Here is a 21,672-nt window from a genome sequence, read left to right on the forward strand (position 1 = left end):
ATTATTCAGAGAGAGTTTATTTAATGATGTGAGTGATTTTATAAATAAGGTTAGACATTGTTAGAAAGAAGCTGTTCCTTCCCGTAGAGAAAAGTGGTTTATAGTTCAGAGGAAATGAGATGAAGGATGGAGGTTGTTTCGTACCTGTACATCTGCTTTAACCACTGAAATGTGGTCAGGAAGAGACAAACACCAGTAGCTGTGTAGGTCAGTGTGGTGAGGCAGCGTGAGAAAAACACTGCTGGAGCTCGACAAACTCCGAGTTTGTATCTTTGACATAACATGGATTAGTAGATCTACAGTTGTCCACTATAGGGATATTTCCTGCAACAACACACACATATTAATGTTCTTTACATTTACACTCTGGTTGCTTTTCCTCCTGATCTTTTAAAGTTTTATCTCTGACTTTCCGTGTAGAGGAAGCCACAGTCTCAGAGGAAGGATGAGAGTTTCACTTCAGCTGGTCAAAGTGCAGCTTTCCCATCACAGACGTCTCACGATGGACGAAGCATCTCTTGTGCCTTCAGCCTCCGATGACACAGATGTAAAACAATCACACTTATATATAAATATATATATATATATAAATATATATATATATATATATATATATATATATATAAATATATATATATATATATATATTTATATATATATATATATATATAAATATATATATTTGCAGTAATACCTTCCCAGCCCAGCAGTGGGCAGACTGCTCTACAATATTCTAACTGCAGCGGCTGTTTGTCAGGAGAAGAAGAAGCTCGCGACTCACCTGTTTCAGTCATTATTCCCGGCTGTTACATCTGCCACCACCTGAGCAAGAACATGTGGCGCCTATTAAAAAGGTATTGTGCATTAACCTTACCGACTGTCCTAATATATAAAATAATACTATCTACTGCTGTTTTACCAACCGGTTACTACCTGTTTCTGCAGAATCACGTGGCTGGTTCTCGCCGGTATGATTCATGTATTGTGGGGAGTCGCAGGTAAATCAGAGCTGTTGTTCATATATAAATCAGGATTGTGAATAGCAACAATGTGAAGAGCTGGTCTGTTTCTGTCAACCTGAACACCGGTGATCTGTCGGTGTTTAGTGCAAATGCTGTTAATGTGGTACAACCGTGTTTTAACGAAGACAGTTACCTGCTAAAGCCAAGCTAGCATTAGCTAGCATTAGCATGTTGAAGTTGAAGCCACTTCAAATTGATATTAGCTTTTTTTCAGTGGCTAAATCACATTTTTACATGTGCAATAGTATTTTACCATTAAAACAGGTCCCGTGTTTTAGCATGAATTTCCTTTTAAATAAATAACAAACAGAAATCATATGAACAAACCTTTTTTTGTTTTTTTTTTTTTGTGTGGCTTGGCTACTGTGGAAGTCAGAGTTGAACTTTGACCTCTCTGCTCTGATTTCGTTGTCTCTCCTTCAGATCAGCAAACCATCAGGGCTGACCCTGGAGAGACTGTCACTCTGCCATGTCGAGCCCCCACAAACTTCTCCATCGCAGCTGTGGAGTGGACCACACCTGACCTGAAGCCCGAATACGTCCTTTTCTGCCGTTTACACCAGAGGCCTGATGTAGAAAACCAGCATCCATCTTTTCAGAACCGGGTGGATCTGACGGACAGAGAGATGAAGGACGGTGACGTGTCCATGATTCTGAAGAATGTGACGAGTAACGACACAGGAACATACGAGTGTCACATCATTAACGACAAGAACAAGAGCGGCTCAAAGCGCAAGAAGAGAGCCAGCTTTGACACTGACGCCACCAAGATCATCTACCTGCAAGTTCATCAGGCAGGTGAGTCTTTAGAGTCCACACTCAGGTGAGTCTTGGTGCAGCTACTTCCTGGTTGTTGCTGTGACAGTGAACCATCTCGCATCAGATGTTGTTGATGTGATAATGTCTGACAGTTTAAGGAGGAAATGGATTCTGATCTGTTCTTCACTCACCTACCTGACAGCTGATACCTGCCTCTCTCTGCAGGTCGCACAGCTGGACACGACAAGGGTGGAGGAGAAAGGAATCGACGTTACGGACTGGTAGCCGTTGTTCTTGTTCTTGTTCTTGTTCTTATTTTTCTTCTTCTTATGATTTTTGTATTACGTAGCAGACAGAGAGCAGAATTTACACCAACCTCCTGCTGATGTAGTAGGTGACGATCTGCTGTAAGACAACACACATGGTAAATACTGGAGGGGTCTGTGAGCTCAGAGGATCCTGGGAGCTGTGTTGGGTCTCCCACAGCAAACTGGTCTCAGGTGATAATATAAGATAATATAAGATAGATGAAAATTCAATTGTCCAGCTGCCCAAGTGCATTTACAGTCGTATAGGAACTGACCGAACTCCGACCTCTGAGGCGCCAAAAACTGCACTTTCTTTACTGCGCACTTTATTTTCTGTGGGGATGGATGGACGTGATGAATTAGGAAGAATTATTATTTATATTAATAAATATAATAATGTATATTATTATAACAAACTGAGGAGTTGAATCACAACCTTTGCAAGTAAAGAAGTGATTATAGTCCTTCATCTCGCAGTGCTGTCTCCTTTGCAGATTATCTCTGCAAAGGAGAAGTGCTCACTATCACAGATTTAGACAGATTTGTGAACAATATTTGAGAGAAATGGTTATTTTGTGTATATAGAAAATGTTTTAGATCTTTGAGATCATCTCATGAAAAAAGGGAACAAAAACAAAAGTGTTGCATTTATATTTTTGTTCAGTGTATATTTAACTTCAATGAAAACAAAGGATCAAATATATATTTATATTCATTAATACAATATAAATGCTGCTTATATAATTTGACGAGAGTATTTCCACTGTATTATTACTTCTTAATAAAAAGTTTATCATAGCGCTGTAGTCACTGAACTGTAGAGGGTTGCGATGTCTGATGTCTGATCACAGCTGCTTCAGTCTGACTGGTGTCTCGTGACCGGCGGCTGAATCGGAGCCAGAGAATTTTCTAATGAATTTACCAGTTAAAATAAACAAAGATCCAGATTATCAGAATATTGCAACCTACAATCGATGTGATGAAACACGGGACACTTTGCCAAGTAACTGCCTTAGGGTTTTTTTGCTACTACTATTAATGAATGAATTTTGTATGAATGTATGTTATTTGTACTCTGGATTGATGAAGGCAACTAAAGACCGGTGACAAACTCAGAGAAAAACCTGAATAAATGAGAGAACAGTTTCAGATGCTTCCATATCGGCCGTTGGTACAATTATCTCATGCTGAGAGTCGCATCAGAAGAGCAGGCCCGGTTCACCCTCATCATCATTTATTGTCACAAAAGAAGGGGAGGAGGGTAAAAGCCTGGAGAGATTTGTTAAAACATCTTCTCCTCCACCATCAAAGGACTCCAGCCAATCAGCTGTTCAAGTCATTTTACGTTGGTTTTTTCTTTTTGTCACCCGTCTGATTGTTGAATGTAGCAATGATGCACTTGAATGACATGACAAGCCTTATTTTGTAAATGTTTACTAACCTGATTTGGGTTTTTATGTATTCATAAAGCTAGAATAAAAAGAAAACTAAACTTTCAACGACTATGATTGTTTTCTTCTACGTTTTGAATGCGACAGTGAGCAGTCACCTTCAGTCAACACTGGGGAATGTGTATCACTGAGATTTTAACGCCACTACTACTTTTATAGATCCTGACACTTTTGTTATTTCTGTAAGAGAAGAAAAAAATTGTCTCAATAATAAACAGGAAATCTATTTTCTTAATTTTTGAAGAACCGACAGCAGAACTGATGATGTCAGAGCTGATCGATGCTCCAGAGCTCGTCTGTCCTGCAGGTCACCATGAGTTCCCCTCAAATATTCAGCCTTTATTACACCAGCAACAGGCGGAGGAACGAGTCAGCTGCCAGGAATAAAACTATAAAAAGGGGAAAACAGTGAATTTAAAACCTTAGAAATTGGTTGTATAATTCATGAGCCGATGATATTCCAACTTCTGCCTTTTTCTACTAATCAAATGAAACTATATGTTGTTTGGCGTCCTGCAGAGTAAAGACTCGGGCCTCAGACTGCCAAGGGTTTGATGCTGCATTCACGTCCGTTACTTTAATTATTAGTTGTATTAATAGTTTCCGACTTGCAAATAGCGTCTACGATAAATTCGGACTCGTAATCACAACAAGGAAACTCATATTTACACGACTCACACTAACGGACAAAAGAAAACCGGAGGCCTCACATCCTCAGGAAAAGATGTTATAGACACAGATGTGATGGTGTTTGTACAAGTAATAAAATACATGATACTTAATGGATAAAAAAGGATGTGCTGGTGAGATTACAAGAAGGTGAGAAGATCTGACCTCAAAACGAGGATCAAATAGTTATTTACATTTATCTTTAATCATATTTCAGGTTTTGCCAAAATAACATGGACTCCGTGATGACGTTCTGATTAAACCAGAGAAGCACGATCTGAACCAAAGTTTTATTATTGTCACACAGACACCAGTAAACAGCCTTTGTTCTGTACAGCAGTGTTTCTCAAAAAGAAAAGAAATAAGACGGTAAAAGTAGCAAACGTAAGGCACTGAATCTCTACAGTCTGAAGTCGATCAGAGGGAAAGGAAAGAAGACAAACGTGAACCAGCAGCAACACAAACAAGTAAAAAATACAAATCTAAACAAAGTCCACACACACACACACACACACACACACGCACAGTTTGGCTGCTGTGGTTTTGTAGCAGCAAGTACAACTCTTAAAGCTGTTCTCAGATCAGATTTCATCTGATTTTTTTTTTTTTTTTTGTTGCTTTAATCCTCTTAAAACAAAGTTTGTTTCAAGCTCGCAGTGCTAACAGACCCTGGGAAGAAGAGATCACTTCACTTGGTTGATGCTTTTTTACTGATATGTGTTTCCATGCCTGGTGGTCGGTGGACGAGCTGCGTTCGAGGGATGCCAGAAAATATGAAACTTCATCTGTTCAACATTCAGGGGAATTATTTGTTTTCTTGCAGAGTGAGATGAGAAAATGGATGTCTGTAAGCTCAATATGCTACATTAGCTTAGCATAAAGACTGGAAAGGGGGAATCAGGTAGCCGCGTTATATCTGATTTGTTGAGTATATACAAAGCTGAAGCATAAAAAGGACAATTTGTATTTTTATGATGTATTATTTCTTGCCTGGGCTGTTTTTATGCTAAGCTAAGCTAACTGGCTGCTAGCTGCTATCATATTTACCCTACGTGATGCTGGTATCGACTTTCTCATCCAACTCTGAGCAGAAAAGAGAAAACATCCCCGAAAATGTCTAAACTATTCCTTTAAAGTAAAATGCAGTTTGATGACACGTCAAATAAAAATCACGAGTGTGAAAACTCCACAGTTTTTAACCTAACGTCACATTGACATGGCGGCAAATCACACGCAGCTCTACTGAAGATGTTTGAAATCCACAAAACAAGAGTCGCAGCGATTAGTTGATGAAGTCGAGTGACAAAAATGATCCGCAACTAATTGTTACGAGTCGTTTTTAAGAAAATTATTCACAATTTTCCAACATTTTCTTGGCAAACGACTTTAAACCGATGAATCGCTGCAGCTCCACTCGAAAAACACACCCTTCAGTTCTTTAAATCCATGTGCAACTGCTGAGAGATTTAAAATGACATGTAAACTCGCACTTGCTAACATGCTAAGCTAATTAGCTAGCTAATAATGAGATCGATAGTGTTTTTGTTTCCACGAGCCGGAGGATTTCGACACACCGAAGCACACGAATAGAGTTTATGACCCCCCCCCACCTCAGAATGTGGCGCAGAAGACGCCGTGATGATTTACGGAGACGACGGACCGATCAACCAATCAGATCTCTAGGTGGTGACGAGAAAAAAAAAAACCAAGACAAAAGACAGAAAAAGTGCGATTAAGAGCGAGTTGAAACCAAACGAGCTCCGGCGAGAACATGAAAAGGCAAAGAAGGAAAAACAAAAAAAAAAAACAATCTTCTTGCGTCCTCTCCTCTCATTGGCTGACAGCTTGTAGCCTTTTTTACCAGCCCCGCCCCCTGTGTGAGGACACAAACGGACTGTGGTTATACCCCGGCCCCGCCTCTCCTCCCGGCCTCCTCCTGTTCCCGCCCCTCCCCCTCCCTCTGTAGCCCCTCCTCGGCCCTCTGAGGTTGTGGGTTTGCGGTTTGAATCCCTCCATCTCGTCCCACTCGTCCTCCGTGCTGCAGCCCACCGACAGAACCTCCACCATGGGCATCGACGACAGGTGCTTGTTGGGGTTGAATGGTTTCTGGTGGAGCCGGTAGGTGCCGTTGTCGCCGGAGACGTTCGTCTTGGAGATGTAAGGTGACGGAGAGCCGGGGCTGCTGCCGGGCTTCATGGTCACCATGGAGACGGGGATGTCGGAGGCGTCAGAGACCAGAGCGACCTGAGAAACACAGACCGCATCAACTTTAATACTAATACTACCAGTTATATTACATATTAGTGCTGTGTCAATACTACCACCACTACATATACTACTACAATACATTAATACAGTGCTTTTACTTTCATGACTTATTTATATTGGACTATTTATTATTTTTATATTATATTATTTTTATGAAATATATATATATTTATTTCACAAACCTTTTTTTTATCGGTTCTTGCTCTTAATTATTTAATTTTCTTAATGGTTTTTAATTCATGTGCATCATGTGTTTTTAATTTGTTTCTTTACACCACATTACTGCACTTACTAATACTACATGTACTCCAGTACTACTACTACTAAATATTACTTCTGTGTTAATCCTGCCACTACTACTATGTTGTAAACACTATTACTACTTAATATTACTAATGTGTTAATAGTACCAGTATTTCTACTACTACGGTGTGTGTGTGTGTGTGTGTGTGTGTGTGTGTGTGTGTGTGTGTGCGTGTGCGTGTGCGTGTGCGTGTGTGTGTGTGTCCGTACTATCGGTCTGTTGTTGAGTGGTGGATCCACCAGCAGCACGGCTTTAGTCAAACTCTCTCCCTGCGGCTTCTTCATCGCTGATGGAAAGAAAATAAAACTTTATATTAGATTCAGCTCGTCTGCTCCCCCTGGTGGCAGAAACACAAACTGCCTGAAATGTAAGAACTTCATTACCCAGAAATCCTTTGTACTCTGATTAAAAATTTCATGACATCTTATGTTGTAAAATAAAAAACGTCGACCTACCGAAGCTGCTTGGAACCACCATTGTTCTGTTGTTGTTAGCGTTAGCCATGTTAGCAGCAGACGGACCCTCCAGAGAACAGGGGACTCGTCCAGGCCCGTGCCCGAGCATCGTGTCTCCGTTGACGGGCTGAAGCTGCTCCATCAGCCCCTGACTCACCTGGAGCTCTTCGGGGGTGGACGAGGACTGGTATCCCAGCGAGGATGGGGGGTATGGAGGCATGGGCGGGGGGTACATCGGGTGTCCTGGGCCTTGACTCTGGTGGTACCCCTGAGACGAAGGAGGGTGAACTGGGTATGGTGGAGTGGGATACGCGTAGTTGGAGCTTCTGGGTGGGGGCATCTGGTGCTGTTGCCATGGCAGCGAGGTGCAGGGCATCCTGTGGGGCGGAGGCTGGGTGACGGGGTACCTGGCCTGGTTGAAGGACGGTTCACTGGGACGGGGGGGCTCAGCGGGTGCGGCTTGGTGGTCGTACTGATGCAGCACCGACGCCGAAGCGGGAGGGTACTGGGGGTACGCCTCCTGGTGGCTGGCGGGGGCGTTGGAGGGAGGGAAGTGGTGGGTTGGGGAGGAGGAGCGGGAGGGGATCCTCTGGTGCATGGCGTAGGCCTGTTGGAGGGGGAGGAGGTATATGTAGGGGGTGAACAGGGGCATGGAGTACGCCTGGAGGGGGGGGGGGCAGACACAGGGAGAAAAGTCAGTTTGGTAAAGTTTGATGCAGACACTAATCCCCCACAATGCACTGCACAAACAAAACGGAGGAGTCGCTCAGAGCTGTAACAAGTTTAAACTGTTTGCTGAAGAGTCTTTATTTCTCTACTAATTAAAAAGCACAAATCATCTTAAACACGTTTTTTCTAAACAAATAAAATCTCTTGACGTCATCGTCTCACCTTGACTCCCAGGTTGAAGAAAAACCTCAGGATGTTGACATCTGCAGAGGAAGACAAACAAACAAACAAACAAACAAACAAACAAACATCAGCCTGACTGTGAGTAAAACCAAACGAGAAACATTTCCGTATAAACCCTCATGCTCATGTTGCCCGGCTCACCTTGGGGCAGGTCGTCGCCCGACTTGCTGGAGGAGAAGGGGGGAGTCGGCACCATGTCGCCCTTCTCTCCGTGGGGGAACCCGGGGTACAGGGGGTCCTGGTAGAGCTGGGACAGCTTCTGTAGAGGAACAGCTCCTGGGATGGACTGGGGGTGAGGAGGGGGAGGGGGATGTGCGGAGACTACCTGGGGGTGAGGAGGATGAGCCGGGGACTCGGGCTGGGGTGGAGGGTGAGGGGCTTCTGTTTGATTCTGGATGTTGGGGGTCTCGGTTTGGAGAGAGGGATGGATCGGGGGGGCGGAGACAGAGAGGGAGGGATGCGGGAGTTGGGAGGGGGGAGGAGGCTGAGCGTGGGTGACTGAGGGCTGTGGTTGAGCGGGGGCAGAGACGGAGGCCTGGCAGGTGTGGGGGTAGGAAGCTCCTGGAGGAGGGTGAGAGGACTGAACCATCTCAGACTGGGGGGGGTACTGGACCTGAGTCTGGGTCTGAGGGAGGGACGCCTGGATCTGGTTTTGCGGCGGAGGGAGAGCCACTTCAGCGAGGGTCTGTGGCTGATGCTGGAGGTGAGGAAGAGAGGGCGGGGCCTCTGTCTGCACCTGGGGGAGAGGAGCCGCACTCTGAGTCTGGACGTTCGGGGGAGGAGGCGGCGGCTGAACGTCCTGGGTCAGCGAGACCTGAGATGTCGTCAGAGAGGATCCAAAACTCGGCAAAGAACCTGAGAAGAGAGAAAAGAGGAGTGAGAGCGGGAGAGATTATCACCTGCTCAGAGTCGCACAGGATCCTCTGATGAGATCAAGTCAGATTAAACGATCACGGCGCCTTAAATCCTGCTGCGACTCGGCCAACAGACGTGCAGCTGAGACCCGCTAACATCAGGCTTTAGTCGGCAGTAGAAAAGGGAACAATCGGCATCCACACCCGAAATGAACAATGAACAAACCAACGACGAAGGTGTTTTAGGACGGAATCAGATCCTGGTCTCAGGTTTCTAACAGGACAGAAGAACCGGAGCTTTGTACGAAGTTAACTGATCAATAAAAAGTCAGGAATCAAAGTCTGACGTTTCTTACTTGCAGTTTGTGCTGGAGCTGCTGGAGGATCTTGGACTTGAGCAGCACGATGGACAAGAGAGGAGGAGGAGGAGGAAGAGGAGGTGGGTGGACTGGGGGAGTGGGGGAGAGAGTGGACAGGCGGGGGGGAACGGTGGAGAGAGGAGGGAGGGAGGAAGCCCTGAGCAGCGACAGGAGAGGGAGCGATGGGAGCGATGAAAGTGGGAGGTGGCACTGAAGAGGGAGGCGGAGGGGAGGCAGTGGATTTAGGAGGAAGTGAGGAAGAAGAGGAGGTGGGGCGAGGAGAGGAAGAGGAGAGGGCGGGTGGAGCTGGGGGCGATGCTGCAGAGGGGAGAGCAGGGGTGATGAAGGAGAAGATGGTGGCGGAGGAGGGGACGGAGGGAGGAGGAGCAGCACCCGTCACAGAGGGTTTAGTGCTCGGGGCGGCAGCAGCAGCAGCAGGAGGAAGAGGAGGAGGAGGAGGAGAAGTCGTTGCACCTCCAGCAGCTGAAGCATAAGACTGTGCGTTAGCTTTAGCCGTCAGAGCAGCAGAGGCGGGTGGAAGGGTGGAGGTGGAGGTGGAGGCCGGTGCTGCAGTGTTGAGCGAGCTGGACCACGCCGGGCCGGAGTCAGAGTTTGCAGCCGGAGCAGCAGCAGGTTTGGCAGCAGGCGGGGGGGGGTTGGGGGGGTTGGGGGGTGTAGTAGTATCTGTAGTAGGTGCAGTAGGTGCAGTAGTGGCGGTGGGTGGAGGCGTGGAGGATTTGGGTCTGTCTCCAGCGGAGGGAGACGCTGCTCGCACGTCTTCGACTGGACTCTTCTGTAAAGGACAAAGACGGAGAATCAGCAAACAGACGCAAACACGTGTCTTCAATTCAATTCAATAAACTTTATTAGTCTCCAGGTGTCGGTGTCTCTACAGTTCACCTGACCATCGTAGAGACAAGAGACGACTCACCGTCTTGTTTCTCTGGGGTCTTCTCTTCTCTCCTCCCTTTCTCTTCCCTCCATCACCCTGCGTCCCAGTCTGAGTCTGAGAGGAATAAAAACATATTTATGGCGTCGGACACAAGAGCTACGCCTGTCCTCACTCAGGTCCTCATACTCACCCCGAGGGCGGGGAAGCTGTGTTCGTCTCTGAGCTGGATCTCCACCAACGCCACGTTCCTCTCCTCCTCCTCTTTGGCCAAACGCTGCTCCTCCGTCAGGCCGAACAACGCCGACTCCGCCGAGCTCACGGACTTCCTACAGGAACACAAGACACACGCTGAACCTTTCAAAATAAGATCGCTTACAATATTCACTATCGCGAGGACGGTTTCCAGACAGCAGGAATAACTTAAGCTGCTTCGCTCTGAAATCAAGATCAATGACGCAACAACAGGAGAGACTGAACCCAGGGTCAGACTTACCACAGTTCACATTATGAAAGTATTGATTATATATCTCACCTGCTGGTTTTGGCCCCTCCCTGCTCCTCGGCGCTGGCCTGTGGGGGCCACGAGTGCTGCTTCAACACACGCCCACTGGAGCCCGGCGCCGTAGCCTGGGGGACGGAGGAGGAGGATGATGGGACGGACTTCCCCCTGCCTCTGCCTTTACCCTTCTCCTCCCACTCTGAGAGAGAGAGAGAGAGAGAGAGAGAGAGAGAGAGAGAGAGAGAGAGAGAGAGAGAGAGAGAGAGAGAGAGAGAGAGAGAGAGAGAGAGAGAGAGAGAGAGAGAGAGAGAGAGAGAGAGAGAGAGAGAGAGATGTTTCAGCACTGACTTTTATAAACGTGTGTGTGTGTGTGTGTGTGTGTGTGTGTGTGTGTGTGTGTGTGTGTGTCGTCCCGTCACCTCCATATCCGTTGCTGAGCCTCTTGTCCTTGTTGACCACGGTGCTCCAGCTGCCTTCCTCACCGGCAGGACGGAGAGTCAACAGAGGGACGTGTCTACACGCAAACACACAAACCACTGTCACTTATTAAACTGATCAATAATCAACAGCTGATGCGTCGTCAGTTCCTCCGTGTGCTCAACGACTTCTGTGCTTCATGTCAACACAGATTTACTCCAGGTTTAACGTCTCTGTTCTGAACTTATCTGATAATGTTTGATAAACATTAAAGACTCACGTTACATCTCGTTAACAATAAAACACCGGTGGAAGAGACGTGTTGGAGGTGAAGCAGCACGACTGTGAATGACTCCATTTTATAAACACACTCAAGAATATAAATAAAACTTACAGGTGAGTAAACGTCTCCACCTGCAGTTCACAGCCTCACGTTAACTCACACAGTTTTAATGTGTGTGTGTGTGTGTGTGTGTGTGTGTCACCAACCTGTTGCCCAGTTCTTCTATGTAAACCACCACCTTGTTGCTGTTGGGAGGAACTTCCTTGATGGTTGCGTTGTAGTGCCGACCCTCAAGGCGAACCTACAGGTGTCACACACACACACACAACGTAAGTATGCATGAAAATAATCACAATTAAAACACACACACACACACACACACACACACACACACACACACACACACACACACACACACACACACACACACACACACCTGGCAGCGGTCTCCTGCAGTGTATTGCATCCCAGCAGCGATGCAGTAATCGATCTTCTGTTGGGCTGAAAGAAGAAACAGACAAGAAAAGACAACGATCCCTCGCTATTAATAAATAAGATGAATTCATTAATAGTTAAATCTTTAAGACAGAAAATATTGACATCTGCCCGTCACGTCTTTAAACTGAGCGCTCTGAGTCTTAATGTTTGATTTGACATTTAGTCAATAAACTGGTCGATTAATCAGCTGTTTCAGCAGAATCTTACTGACACACAGTCCCAGCTGTGAGATGCCGTTGCCTTGGTAACTCTATTCTACATTGTTGAAGCTCCGAGTCTCTGATTCAAACATCTGCACGTGGCTGCAGCAGCTGTGACTCGCAGCTGGTTCAGACACAAAGATCAAACTTATATTCACTGTTAATGCAGGAAAACAGTCTCCACCATGTTTCCTCTGTAGCTTCAGTTCAGTGTCTCTTCTTTTCATTTTGACCTTGTGGTCGGGAGCTTTAAAGACCGAGGTCGTGACTGAGATCACAAGGGTTGAAGAACAGTGACCTGTTCATCTCGGGCACATGACCTCAGCGTTTGTCTGGCAACAGATTCAATTAAAGAAAATCACCAAAAAGAATTTAATCTGGATTCAGTTCAAGCTCGAGGTCGAGTCACAATTGCTAGTTGTGTTTATGCAGAAGAGAAGCGGAGACTCATTCACTCGTGTGTTTTGTATCAACGTGATTTTCACACTGTGACACTTTGAACTTCCTGCGAGAAGAGAAATGTGAAATAAACTGGAAACTGTGTGTTCACCTCTCTTGGACTTGTGCCAGACGTCGTACTCTATGTTTCTGAACAGAGTCGGGTTCAGTGAACGCCTCACCCTCTCTGGCAGCAGCCGGCCACGCCCACGCCCCTGACACACACACACACACACATTATTCAGTGTTATCAGGCAGGTGAGCAGGTGTGTACAGAGACAGGCTTGGTGTGTGGGTGTGTGTGTGTGTGTGTGTGTGTGTGTGTGTTACCCTGTAGCTGTTGTGTCTTGTAGAAGTGTTTGTTGCAGTTTCCACCCTGGATCATAAACACACACATCATGAGGCGGCGTCAGTAAATCAGTCCGTGATGAAGGAGGGAAAATGAAAACAAAAACAAACAAATAAATAAATATGTGAGAAACTTCAGGTGAGTAAAGAATGAAGGGAATTAATTAAAGATCAATGGAGTCATACAAACGAGCAGAAATGATTTTTTTGAGAAAATAAATAAGGAGCAACTAAATAAAGTCAATTAACTGTGACATTAAAGCTTCAGTAAGTTCAGAGATCTGAGGCTCGACCTTCCAACCAATCAGAGAAGGCTAAAGTCAGGGGCGGGAGCTCACAGCTGTCAATCAACAGGTGTTTGTGGTTGACTACTACTCCCACGCCGAGGCGTCAAACATCAGCTGGAAGACGTTGCTATGGTGAAAACTGAGCGCTTGATTTACTCATTGAACTTATTGAAGCTTTAATTAATTAACGAGTTCTTAGAAATCTGTGCATCAAAGAACTTTTTAATAGATACTAATCGACTGAAATAAAGAGACGTGCGGCGTCAGCAGCTGCCGCTCTTATTTCAGAATCAGAAACAAACTGAATCATCAACATGTGGATGAATGTAAATATCTGAACATTAAAAAGGACAAAAACACAGTCGGTAAAATTTAATCAGTTAAATCAAAACGTTGTGAAGTGAGCTGATCGGTTTCCTACCTGAGCGCCTCGTTTGCATCCAGGTCGGACTCGTCGCTGCTGTTGCAGAACGCCATGCTGTCGTCGCTCAGGAGGTCGTTGGATCGTGGTAATCGCTGACACGCACCCAGAGAGTTGCGGTCCACCTTAAACACGCCGTCGTACAGCACCTCGTACAGGATGGCTGCAGCAGACACGCAGAGCGGAGCGGAGCGGGAGTTAGAGAAAACGTTTCCTGAAGCATCGCGTGTTAAAAAGCAGCTGCACGTCCCGTCACACTGATGTAAAGTGATTTTCTCAGAAACGAGTCACATGTGAAACAAGCAAGAAAAACTCACACTGGCAGAGAGCGGCGTTCTTAATGTGGTTGATGCGATAAACACTGTCGTAGTGATTCCCATTGAGAAAACACAAATGCACCTGGGGGGGAGGAGGAGAGAGAGGAAGGGGGGGGGAGGGAGAGAGGGGGAGAGGGAGGGGGGAGAGAGAGAGGGAGAGAGAACAAAGGTGTTAAAAGACAAATGTATCATTAACATTTCTTGAGACCTAGATTTAATTGATCTCATTAAGTTTAACGAGGACAAATATTTACTCAGAATATTGAGAAGAAGTTTTTAAAAGACTTTTAAAGACACAGTGTCTTTTCACTTTTCTTCTTCTACTTTATCAGTTATTTTCTCTTTATGATGAAGTTAACACGATTTACTGGAGGCTGGATTCACAGTTAATGAAGTCAGTTAAATTAATGAGTAAATTAATGACACAATAGAGACTTTGTTGTTTGAGTATTGTCACATCAAAACGATTCACATACAATAAACAGACGTGTTCAAACGTCACACGTCATGAAATGACAGACGACACACACACGTCTCATGTGCTGGATGTTTGTTGTTTTAAATCATGTTCTGTTGTTTTTCTTTCTGTGTATTTTATATATTCATGTTTTCACTGTGTTGCCTGATTGTCAAAGATAATTTTCCATTTAATGCAAATCTAACAGACGATAGAGTTTTATCTCCTCTGATGTTTGTGTTTAGATATTTACATGAGTTGATTCTCCAGTGGTTAGAGAAGCACATGAGAGCTGCAGTTAAAAGCAGCTGATGGCGTTCAGTCTCACCTTGTCCTTGAAGTTGTTGTTTGTGATCTGGACGGGAGTTCTGCCCGGCTCCTGGTAGATCAGGAAGTCCCTCCTACAGAGAGACAAAGAGAGAGAGGGGTGACCGGCCTGATGACGACGCCTCGGTGACTCATCCTCAACGTTCATCAACCTTCTTCTTTCTTTCTTTCATGTGGGTGAAATCACAAATAACCGTTTCCCTCAGGTCCATTGATCCGAGGAGAAGAGTCTTCTTCTTCTCTCGTATCAGTGCGACGTGAATCACAGTCAAACGTTAGAACCCACATCAGTGAGCTCGACTCTCTCTCTGTCTCCTGTCAGACGGCTGAAGCGTCAGAGTCATTTCCTCTGACAGCGTCTCAGACTTCTGTCTGTTTGACAGATTTCCTCTCGCCTTCATTTCTGCAGCGAAGACGCCAGGAGACACGATGAGCTCGTCCTCAACTGGGCCAATGAAACACTGATTCAACACTGTGGTCGCCTCGCCATCAAAAACCATCTCATGTTTCTAGTTTTCACTTTTTCAAACTTCATATCCAGAAAATATTTCACATTCAGTCTAAACTCTCCTGTGGAGCAGAAACCGACAGCGGACGTTCATACGTGTCTCAACAGGTGTGACTGTGTCACGGGGTCAGAGGTCAGCATGAATAAGATGAAAGTAAGTTAATTCATGATGCACCTGTCACAATATGGGGCGTCATTATTTGAAGTTTGCAACATTCACTTTCAAACCACGTCTCACCAACATCCTGTTCATGAGGAAATGTGTCTCATCTCATCTCAGATCTTTAATAGAGCTGAAGTGAGACATCGGCCTGATATTAACTGACCCCTGATCAGCTGATTTATCAGACATATTGATTTCTGTCAGCTGAGAAGAAATCAACAAGTGTCAGTACAGAAACACCAAAGATGTGTTAAAGATGATTTAGAAGAGTTATAGAGTCTGTCCACCAGGGAGCACTGACGGGTTTATTTTAAACTGAAAGATGTCACTTCTTACTTTACTCACAGCTCTTTCATAACTAGATTTAATTTAAGGGATCCTTGAAAATGTATTTTATTTTTAGAAAAACAAACTTCTTTTTCCACAAAACTGCACGTTTTACTTACTTGTACATGACGGCCAGCGCGTTGATTTCCACTTCTCCCACCCATTGCTGAAAAACAGAATCCCATCAGTTTCACTGCATCATCACTTTTCATCTGTGCATCAATAAGTGAAAGTAGGAAACGTAATGAATCAGAGACGAAGTGTGAGGTGACGGACTGAACACAGTGACGGGGGTTTACCTGAGGGTCCTGCAGCTTGCACAGGTAATCCTCAAAGTCACCTTCAATGAACTGGGGAAAAACAAGAACACATCAGTGAGCTCGAACAACACAGACAACGATGATGATACCTGATTCCTGTTTGTACCTCACACTCTTTCACACACACTTTGTTCTGTTATGATCGTCTAGGCGGCTGCTGAAGTCGAAACAATGGTTTGTTTGTTTTGGCTCATCGTTGCCAGTGGATGACGGTGTTAAAGGTCAAGTGTGGTGACATTATTTTCATTGTGTTGATCTAAACTTTAACAGTGAACAGTAAAGAAATTAATTCCCTTAAAGACGAGACGAAAAGACACTTTCTTACATCAGGAAAAAGAGCTGCAGCCACACGACACATTGACCTTTAGACATTACACGCCTCATGTCAAAAGAATAGTTTGAATGTGAGTCACTTGTATCCACCGGTGCCCTAAGACCTGATTGAAGACAACATAATTGGCATTGTGGGAAATGTAGTAAAGCCCCGCTGTAGCGTGAGACGAGGTGGAGTGATGGTGTGATTATATCACTATCATAAAAACAGCATGAACTTTTGCTTTCAGTTCCTCGTCCTGTCATTCAGCCTGACATGACACGAACGCAGAAAGCTGCTGCCTCTCTCCCCCTCTCATCTTCTCAGTCATTCATAGAACAACTTGACATGGCCTCCATGGAGCGCTTTGTGCCAGTGTGAGTCTCTTTTGGAGGGAAAATCGGTGAAATGACTCACCGCTGAGCTCCACACACTGACATCAGACTAAAAAAATACAAACCCTCTCCAGTCTGAAGCCAAACATTGGACTGTTCGGTGTCAGTCAAACGTGTAGGTACATACCGCCTCATAGGTCTCTCTGTTCTGCTTCAGAAACTCCACACATTTGGCACGAACTTTAGTATGAAGGCTTTGGCAATGTAGCACCTGGAAGAGGTCAGAGGTCAACAGTAATATAAATCACAACTGCTACTACCAAATAATCCGATTAGATATCTACAGTTTATTCAGATGCTGCTGCTCGGCCTCTGACTAAAACTAAGAAAAGAAAACATGTAACTCCACTTCTCACGTCTTTGCACCCGCTTCCAGTCAGATGCAGAGTTCAGTTTAAAGTTTTACTTATCATCTATAAATCACTAAAAAGGTCTGGGCCCTAGATGTAGTTGAGAAATGTTTCATGTATATGAGCCCAACAGATCTCTAAGATCTGCAGGAGCTGGTCAGTTAATGATGCAGCCTAGAGTTCAAACTAAAACAGGGTGAAATGGTAAAACTTCTCTACTCTCCTCTGCCTTCATTTAATCTTGTGTTTTAATTACATATTCTCTATTTTATAATCTGTGTTTTATGATAGTTTTTCCTTTTTTTCCTTCATGTATTTCTCTTAAGCACATTGCATGGCCTGTGTATGATAATGTGCTATACAAATATATTTGCCTTGCCTCCTGCTGACATATACACTCAGGTTTATTAGGCACAGCGAGCTAAAACTAATGCAGTTTAATACAACATTCCTGCAGTAATTCCTCCCTTCATGAAGGTTATAATGTTTTTGTTGTAATTGTTTCAGAGGTGTTCATTCACCTGTATGGCCATTTTGAAAGATGTAGTTGGTGCTGCGTTAAACTTTTTATTTTTATCACTTCATAACCTTCGTGAAGGAGGATTTATTGAAGGGCTGTTGGATTATACAGCACTTCTACCAAGGTGTACCTAATAAACTGACAAATGAAAGGAGATATAAGTATATAAATGCATCATTTGCATGCTTTTACCAAGTATTTATAACTTTACCAACATTACATTAAGAGTTTAATTATAAAAGTTGTAATTTAAGTGTTCATGAGTGTTAAGTATAATTATTTTTACTATTAGATTTGGGGATGTGGTGAAATTATTGTTACTCTTTCCATCTTCTATCCGGCTGACATTAGACACTTGTTAGCACGCATTAGCACAACAAAAAGACCGAGTCTAGCCAGTCACCTGTGCCCTGTTAGCTAATCAGAAACTTCAAGCTAGCGCTTTGTTTTCACTTGTAACACTTTACCTGCTCGGCGACAGCTCGGAATAAGCACGACCCATCTTTGGCAATCTTCTTCCGATGCAAACCTAATGATTTCAGGTACTCATCCATCGATTTCTCCGCTGCCCTCTCCGCATTATGCATGTGTCCGCCGCCGTCCATGCTAGCGGGCGCTAGCCGCTGCAGCTAGCTGGTGAAACGACGCTACCTGCGTGTTTGACGGTTTTGACGGTTAGCGGTTAAAACTTTTACACGCCAATGGCTACGAGTTGTCAATATCTCCACCAAAAGATGTTAAATAACTACATCTACGATCCAAGGAGTGTCACAAACAGCAACGACGACGTCTAGTTTCGTTTTCCAGGAAGCTCTGCTCGTCCCGGAGAAGCTTCTCCTGATTGTCAGAAAGTGAAAGTACAACTTTAGCTCACAGTTAGCAGACAGGCTAACAGCAAGTAGCAACACGCCCCCTTCTTCCTCTACGGTTTCAAGTTAGACCCAACGGGCCGCAGCATTTCCTCTTTTTCCTACCAAAGTAAAAGCTGCAATAGTTAACCATGGAGTGGTTTAAACCTTTCAAAATAAATTTGTTCGCCCAAAAGTACAAAAATACAATAACTGGTCAGAGCTTTCAGTATGAAAATGATTTCAGGAGGTAATAAAATAGCTAATTTTCCTTTACTGAAAACAACTTTCCGTCCCGTTTTTCAAAATAAAACCTTCCCTGTAACACACAGAGTTATCAAAATAAGAGTCTTTCATTTAGGTCATAACTTCGAAAACGAACACTGGTATTATTACAGATGCATTTGACTCTGAACACATGCATGCATGCGTGTTTTATCAGGTGTGTTTGATTCGTGGAGCAGGACTGTCACATGCAGGGGGAAATCCCGAGATCCACGTGGTCGATCAGAGGACAAAACAGTGTGGAAACCCCGCCGGACACCGCCCACTGTGGGCTGCATCAAGCTGCAAAACGTTAGGAAGACCGGAAACTGGCACACAGAAAACAAATGGTGCAGAAGAACAGAGATTGGATGAAAACTGAATGTTTTAGGGGGGGGGGGGTCAAGATGTCAGTCCTTCTTCAACCGCTGATTTCACCATGTAAATAAAAAGTTCTTTTACACTGAATAATGAAACATGTTTTTAAAAACTCATCACGTTTTGTATGTAGAATCTTAATCTGTAAAGTAAGTAGCAGGAAAATTAATAATATAAGTACCTCAAAATTGTATTTAAGTACAGCGCTTGAGTAAATGTACTTAGTTACTTTCCATCACAGAGTGATTCATGTTTCGATGTTATTTTCTCTCTCATATCTTTCACTTCATTCATAAATAGTTTGACTGTTTCTTTCCTTGTGTGCAGTGCTTCCTACTCAGCTAATCTCTCCCTCCATCTCTCCCTCCTGCCTCCCACCCTTCTCTCATCCCTCCCTTTCTCTCCTCTTTCCGGCCTCGTGTGGTTCCTCCACCTCTTCCTGCCACACAGCAGTATTGATTTTCAGTCCTGCAGAGGCCTCAGACGCAGAGAGAGGGATTGGGTGTTGGCTAACACTGTGAGCGTGTGTTTGTTTGTAATGTGGCCACTGATCTGGATTCAGCTCATCCTTCTTCTTCTTCTTCTTCGTGGTCTTCTGTCATTCATTCATTTAAGTGTGTTATTAAGGATTAACATGCTGAATAACATTAAGCACTTGTCTGACAAGGACACGGAGCTGAGGGTGCTCAGCTCCACCAGCTGTGGTTGTTAAAGAAACAACTATCAGACGGATTCCCATGAAGTTCGCTGCAGACGTTCATGATCGTCAGAGGATGAACCTTAAAGACCTCGGTGTTCCTCTGACCTTCTGGTTCTGAGTGAAATATCTGAACAACCGTCGTGACATTTGGTTCAGACGTTCCCGTCCCCTGCAGGACGACGTGTAATAACATGATCCCTCTCATATAACTCTGTCAGTGAAGCGACTGATTTCCCCAAAACTGCTCCTGTGTTAAAATGTTGGAGATATTCAAACATTTTCTGCCTCTGTAACTGTTAAATATTCAAGGTTAACACTGAGTGTTACTGTGTGACTGAAATATTCTCTGTTTGAAAATGTCTGTGCAAAGCTAACAACATATGTCCTTGTCAGGCCTTGACCTTTGACCTTTTGTCCGCGAGAGGAGAGTGATTGTCTCCTCCCCCTCATCACCACTTGTCTTCCTCCTGTCTTTTCTTTTTTTATCCTTTGACCTCTTCTTCACCTGTTCTTCCTGCCTCTGTCTCACCTCTCTCTAACACTCTTCCTCGCCCTCATTTTTGTCTCTGATCTTCCTCCTCCTCCACATACCACCCCCCACCCCCCCTCCCTTCCTGTCCTCTAATAACATTTGCTGAAATCTAATAATGACCTTTGTGTGTATGTGAGGGAGTGTTTTTTCGCCCTCCCCCCCGGCCTCTGCGCTGCCCAATGATTCGTCGAGCCCGCAGCTGCTCCCGGCCAATCGACGGGCCTCCTGCTTGCCGCCATGGAGACCTACAACATGCCAGGTAACCGTGGCAACCGGAGAGGAGGGGACAGGACCCATGGCGATTGACACTTATCCTCCCACTCGTTTGGTGAGTGTGGCGTGTGACCTTCATCCCTGGTTTCTCTAGAAAATGACTCTTAAAACCAGTTTCTCTCTCGTCTCTGAACCAGAGTCAGTTTGGATCGTTCCAGCTGCTGTGTGGGATTAAACAGCTGCAGTGTTATCAGAGGCAGGGCCTGAGGGGGGGGGGGGGGGGCCAGAGGCAGGGCCTCTGACCCCCCCCCCCCCGAGATGCACCTGTGTTCTTCATGTCTGTCACATGATCTGTCTGAAGTTACAAACAGCAGCAGTTTATTCACATTATCTCATAACCAGCCCCCCCCCCCCCCCCCCAAACTAAAGAAAGCGTGAGCAGAGGAGAATCAGATGAAATTAAACTTTATTGATCATTGCAGCAGCAAACAGTAACAGGATACAGCAGATAAAAACAGAACAGAGATCTGAAGTAAATAATGTGAGATGAACATGAGTCTCCAGAGGTGGCAGGTCTTTGTGTTTCATGCTCGTCAGTGTGGAGGTATTAAACGTGCAGGCAGAAACCAGCTGTCAGGCTCTGCAGAGCCGAGCACCATTGACTGTAGATACATTTCATATGAAAACGACGTGTGTGTGTGTGTGTGTGTGTGTGTGTGCAGGTCTTTCTTGTAGCTGCTCTGTGGTTTGTGGGAGGTTCAGGTTCAGGTTCGGACGGTTTCTCCCTCTGCAGGATCACAGTGATCCACCTCACCTCCACTGCACATGCTCAGCTGCTGCACTAAAGAATATTAATAACGTTCGATTACATCTCATAAATAATTTCAACATGAATAAGAGACAATAAGAACAAAAACAATAAAAAGACGTGATTTAATCAAACCTTTATTTGTTAGAATGTGCAAATGAGTTATTATGAGCAAACTAACGAGAAAGGAAGAGAATTTCTTTTTTTAACCTGATGATCGTATCGCATTAAATAAAATAAATAAAACATCTCTGATGATTGACTGAGCAAGTGTTACCTTTATTTATC

General features: G+C 44.7%; 2 protein-coding genes across 2 annotated transcripts; one reads left to right on the plus strand and one right to left on the minus strand.

Moving 5' to 3' along the window:
- Window positions 1-777: 777 nt before the first annotated feature.
- On the plus strand, window positions 778-3,596 carry LOC130164593 (uncharacterized). Its single transcript, XM_056369412.1, has 4 exons — window positions 778-854; window positions 946-998; window positions 1,446-1,820; window positions 2,007-3,596. Exons 1-4 carry the CDS (start codon window positions 835-837, stop codon window positions 2,165-2,167), a joined length of 609 nt encoding a protein of 202 aa, XP_056225387.1. The 5' UTR covers window positions 778-834; the 3' UTR covers window positions 2,168-3,596.
- An 889-nt stretch (window positions 3,597-4,485) lies between these two features.
- On the minus strand, window positions 4,486-18,514 carry otud4 (OTU deubiquitinase 4). Its single transcript, XM_056369730.1, has 21 exons — window positions 18,109-18,514; window positions 16,899-16,982; window positions 16,043-16,093; window positions 15,863-15,909; window positions 14,747-14,819; window positions 13,962-14,043; window positions 13,645-13,807; window positions 12,919-12,964; window positions 12,701-12,803; window positions 11,889-11,953; window positions 11,659-11,753; window positions 11,172-11,266; window positions 10,786-10,951; window positions 10,444-10,579; window positions 10,293-10,367; window positions 9,359-10,154; window positions 8,290-9,003; window positions 8,128-8,168; window positions 7,237-7,897; window positions 6,991-7,067; window positions 4,486-6,453 (listed from the first exon to the last, which is right to left on the minus strand). The coding sequence occupies exons 1-21, from the start codon at window positions 18,244-18,246 to the stop codon at window positions 6,067-6,069; spliced, it is 4,095 nt and encodes a 1,364-aa protein (XP_056225705.1). The 5' UTR covers window positions 18,247-18,514; the 3' UTR covers window positions 4,486-6,066.
- Window positions 18,515-21,672: the final 3,158 nt, after the last annotated feature.

Source organism: Seriola aureovittata, chromosome 23 (genome assembly GCF_021018895.1).
Source record: "Seriola aureovittata isolate HTS-2021-v1 ecotype China chromosome 23, ASM2101889v1, whole genome shotgun sequence".
Lineage (NCBI taxonomy): Eukaryota > Metazoa > Chordata > Actinopteri > Carangiformes > Carangidae > Seriola > Seriola aureovittata.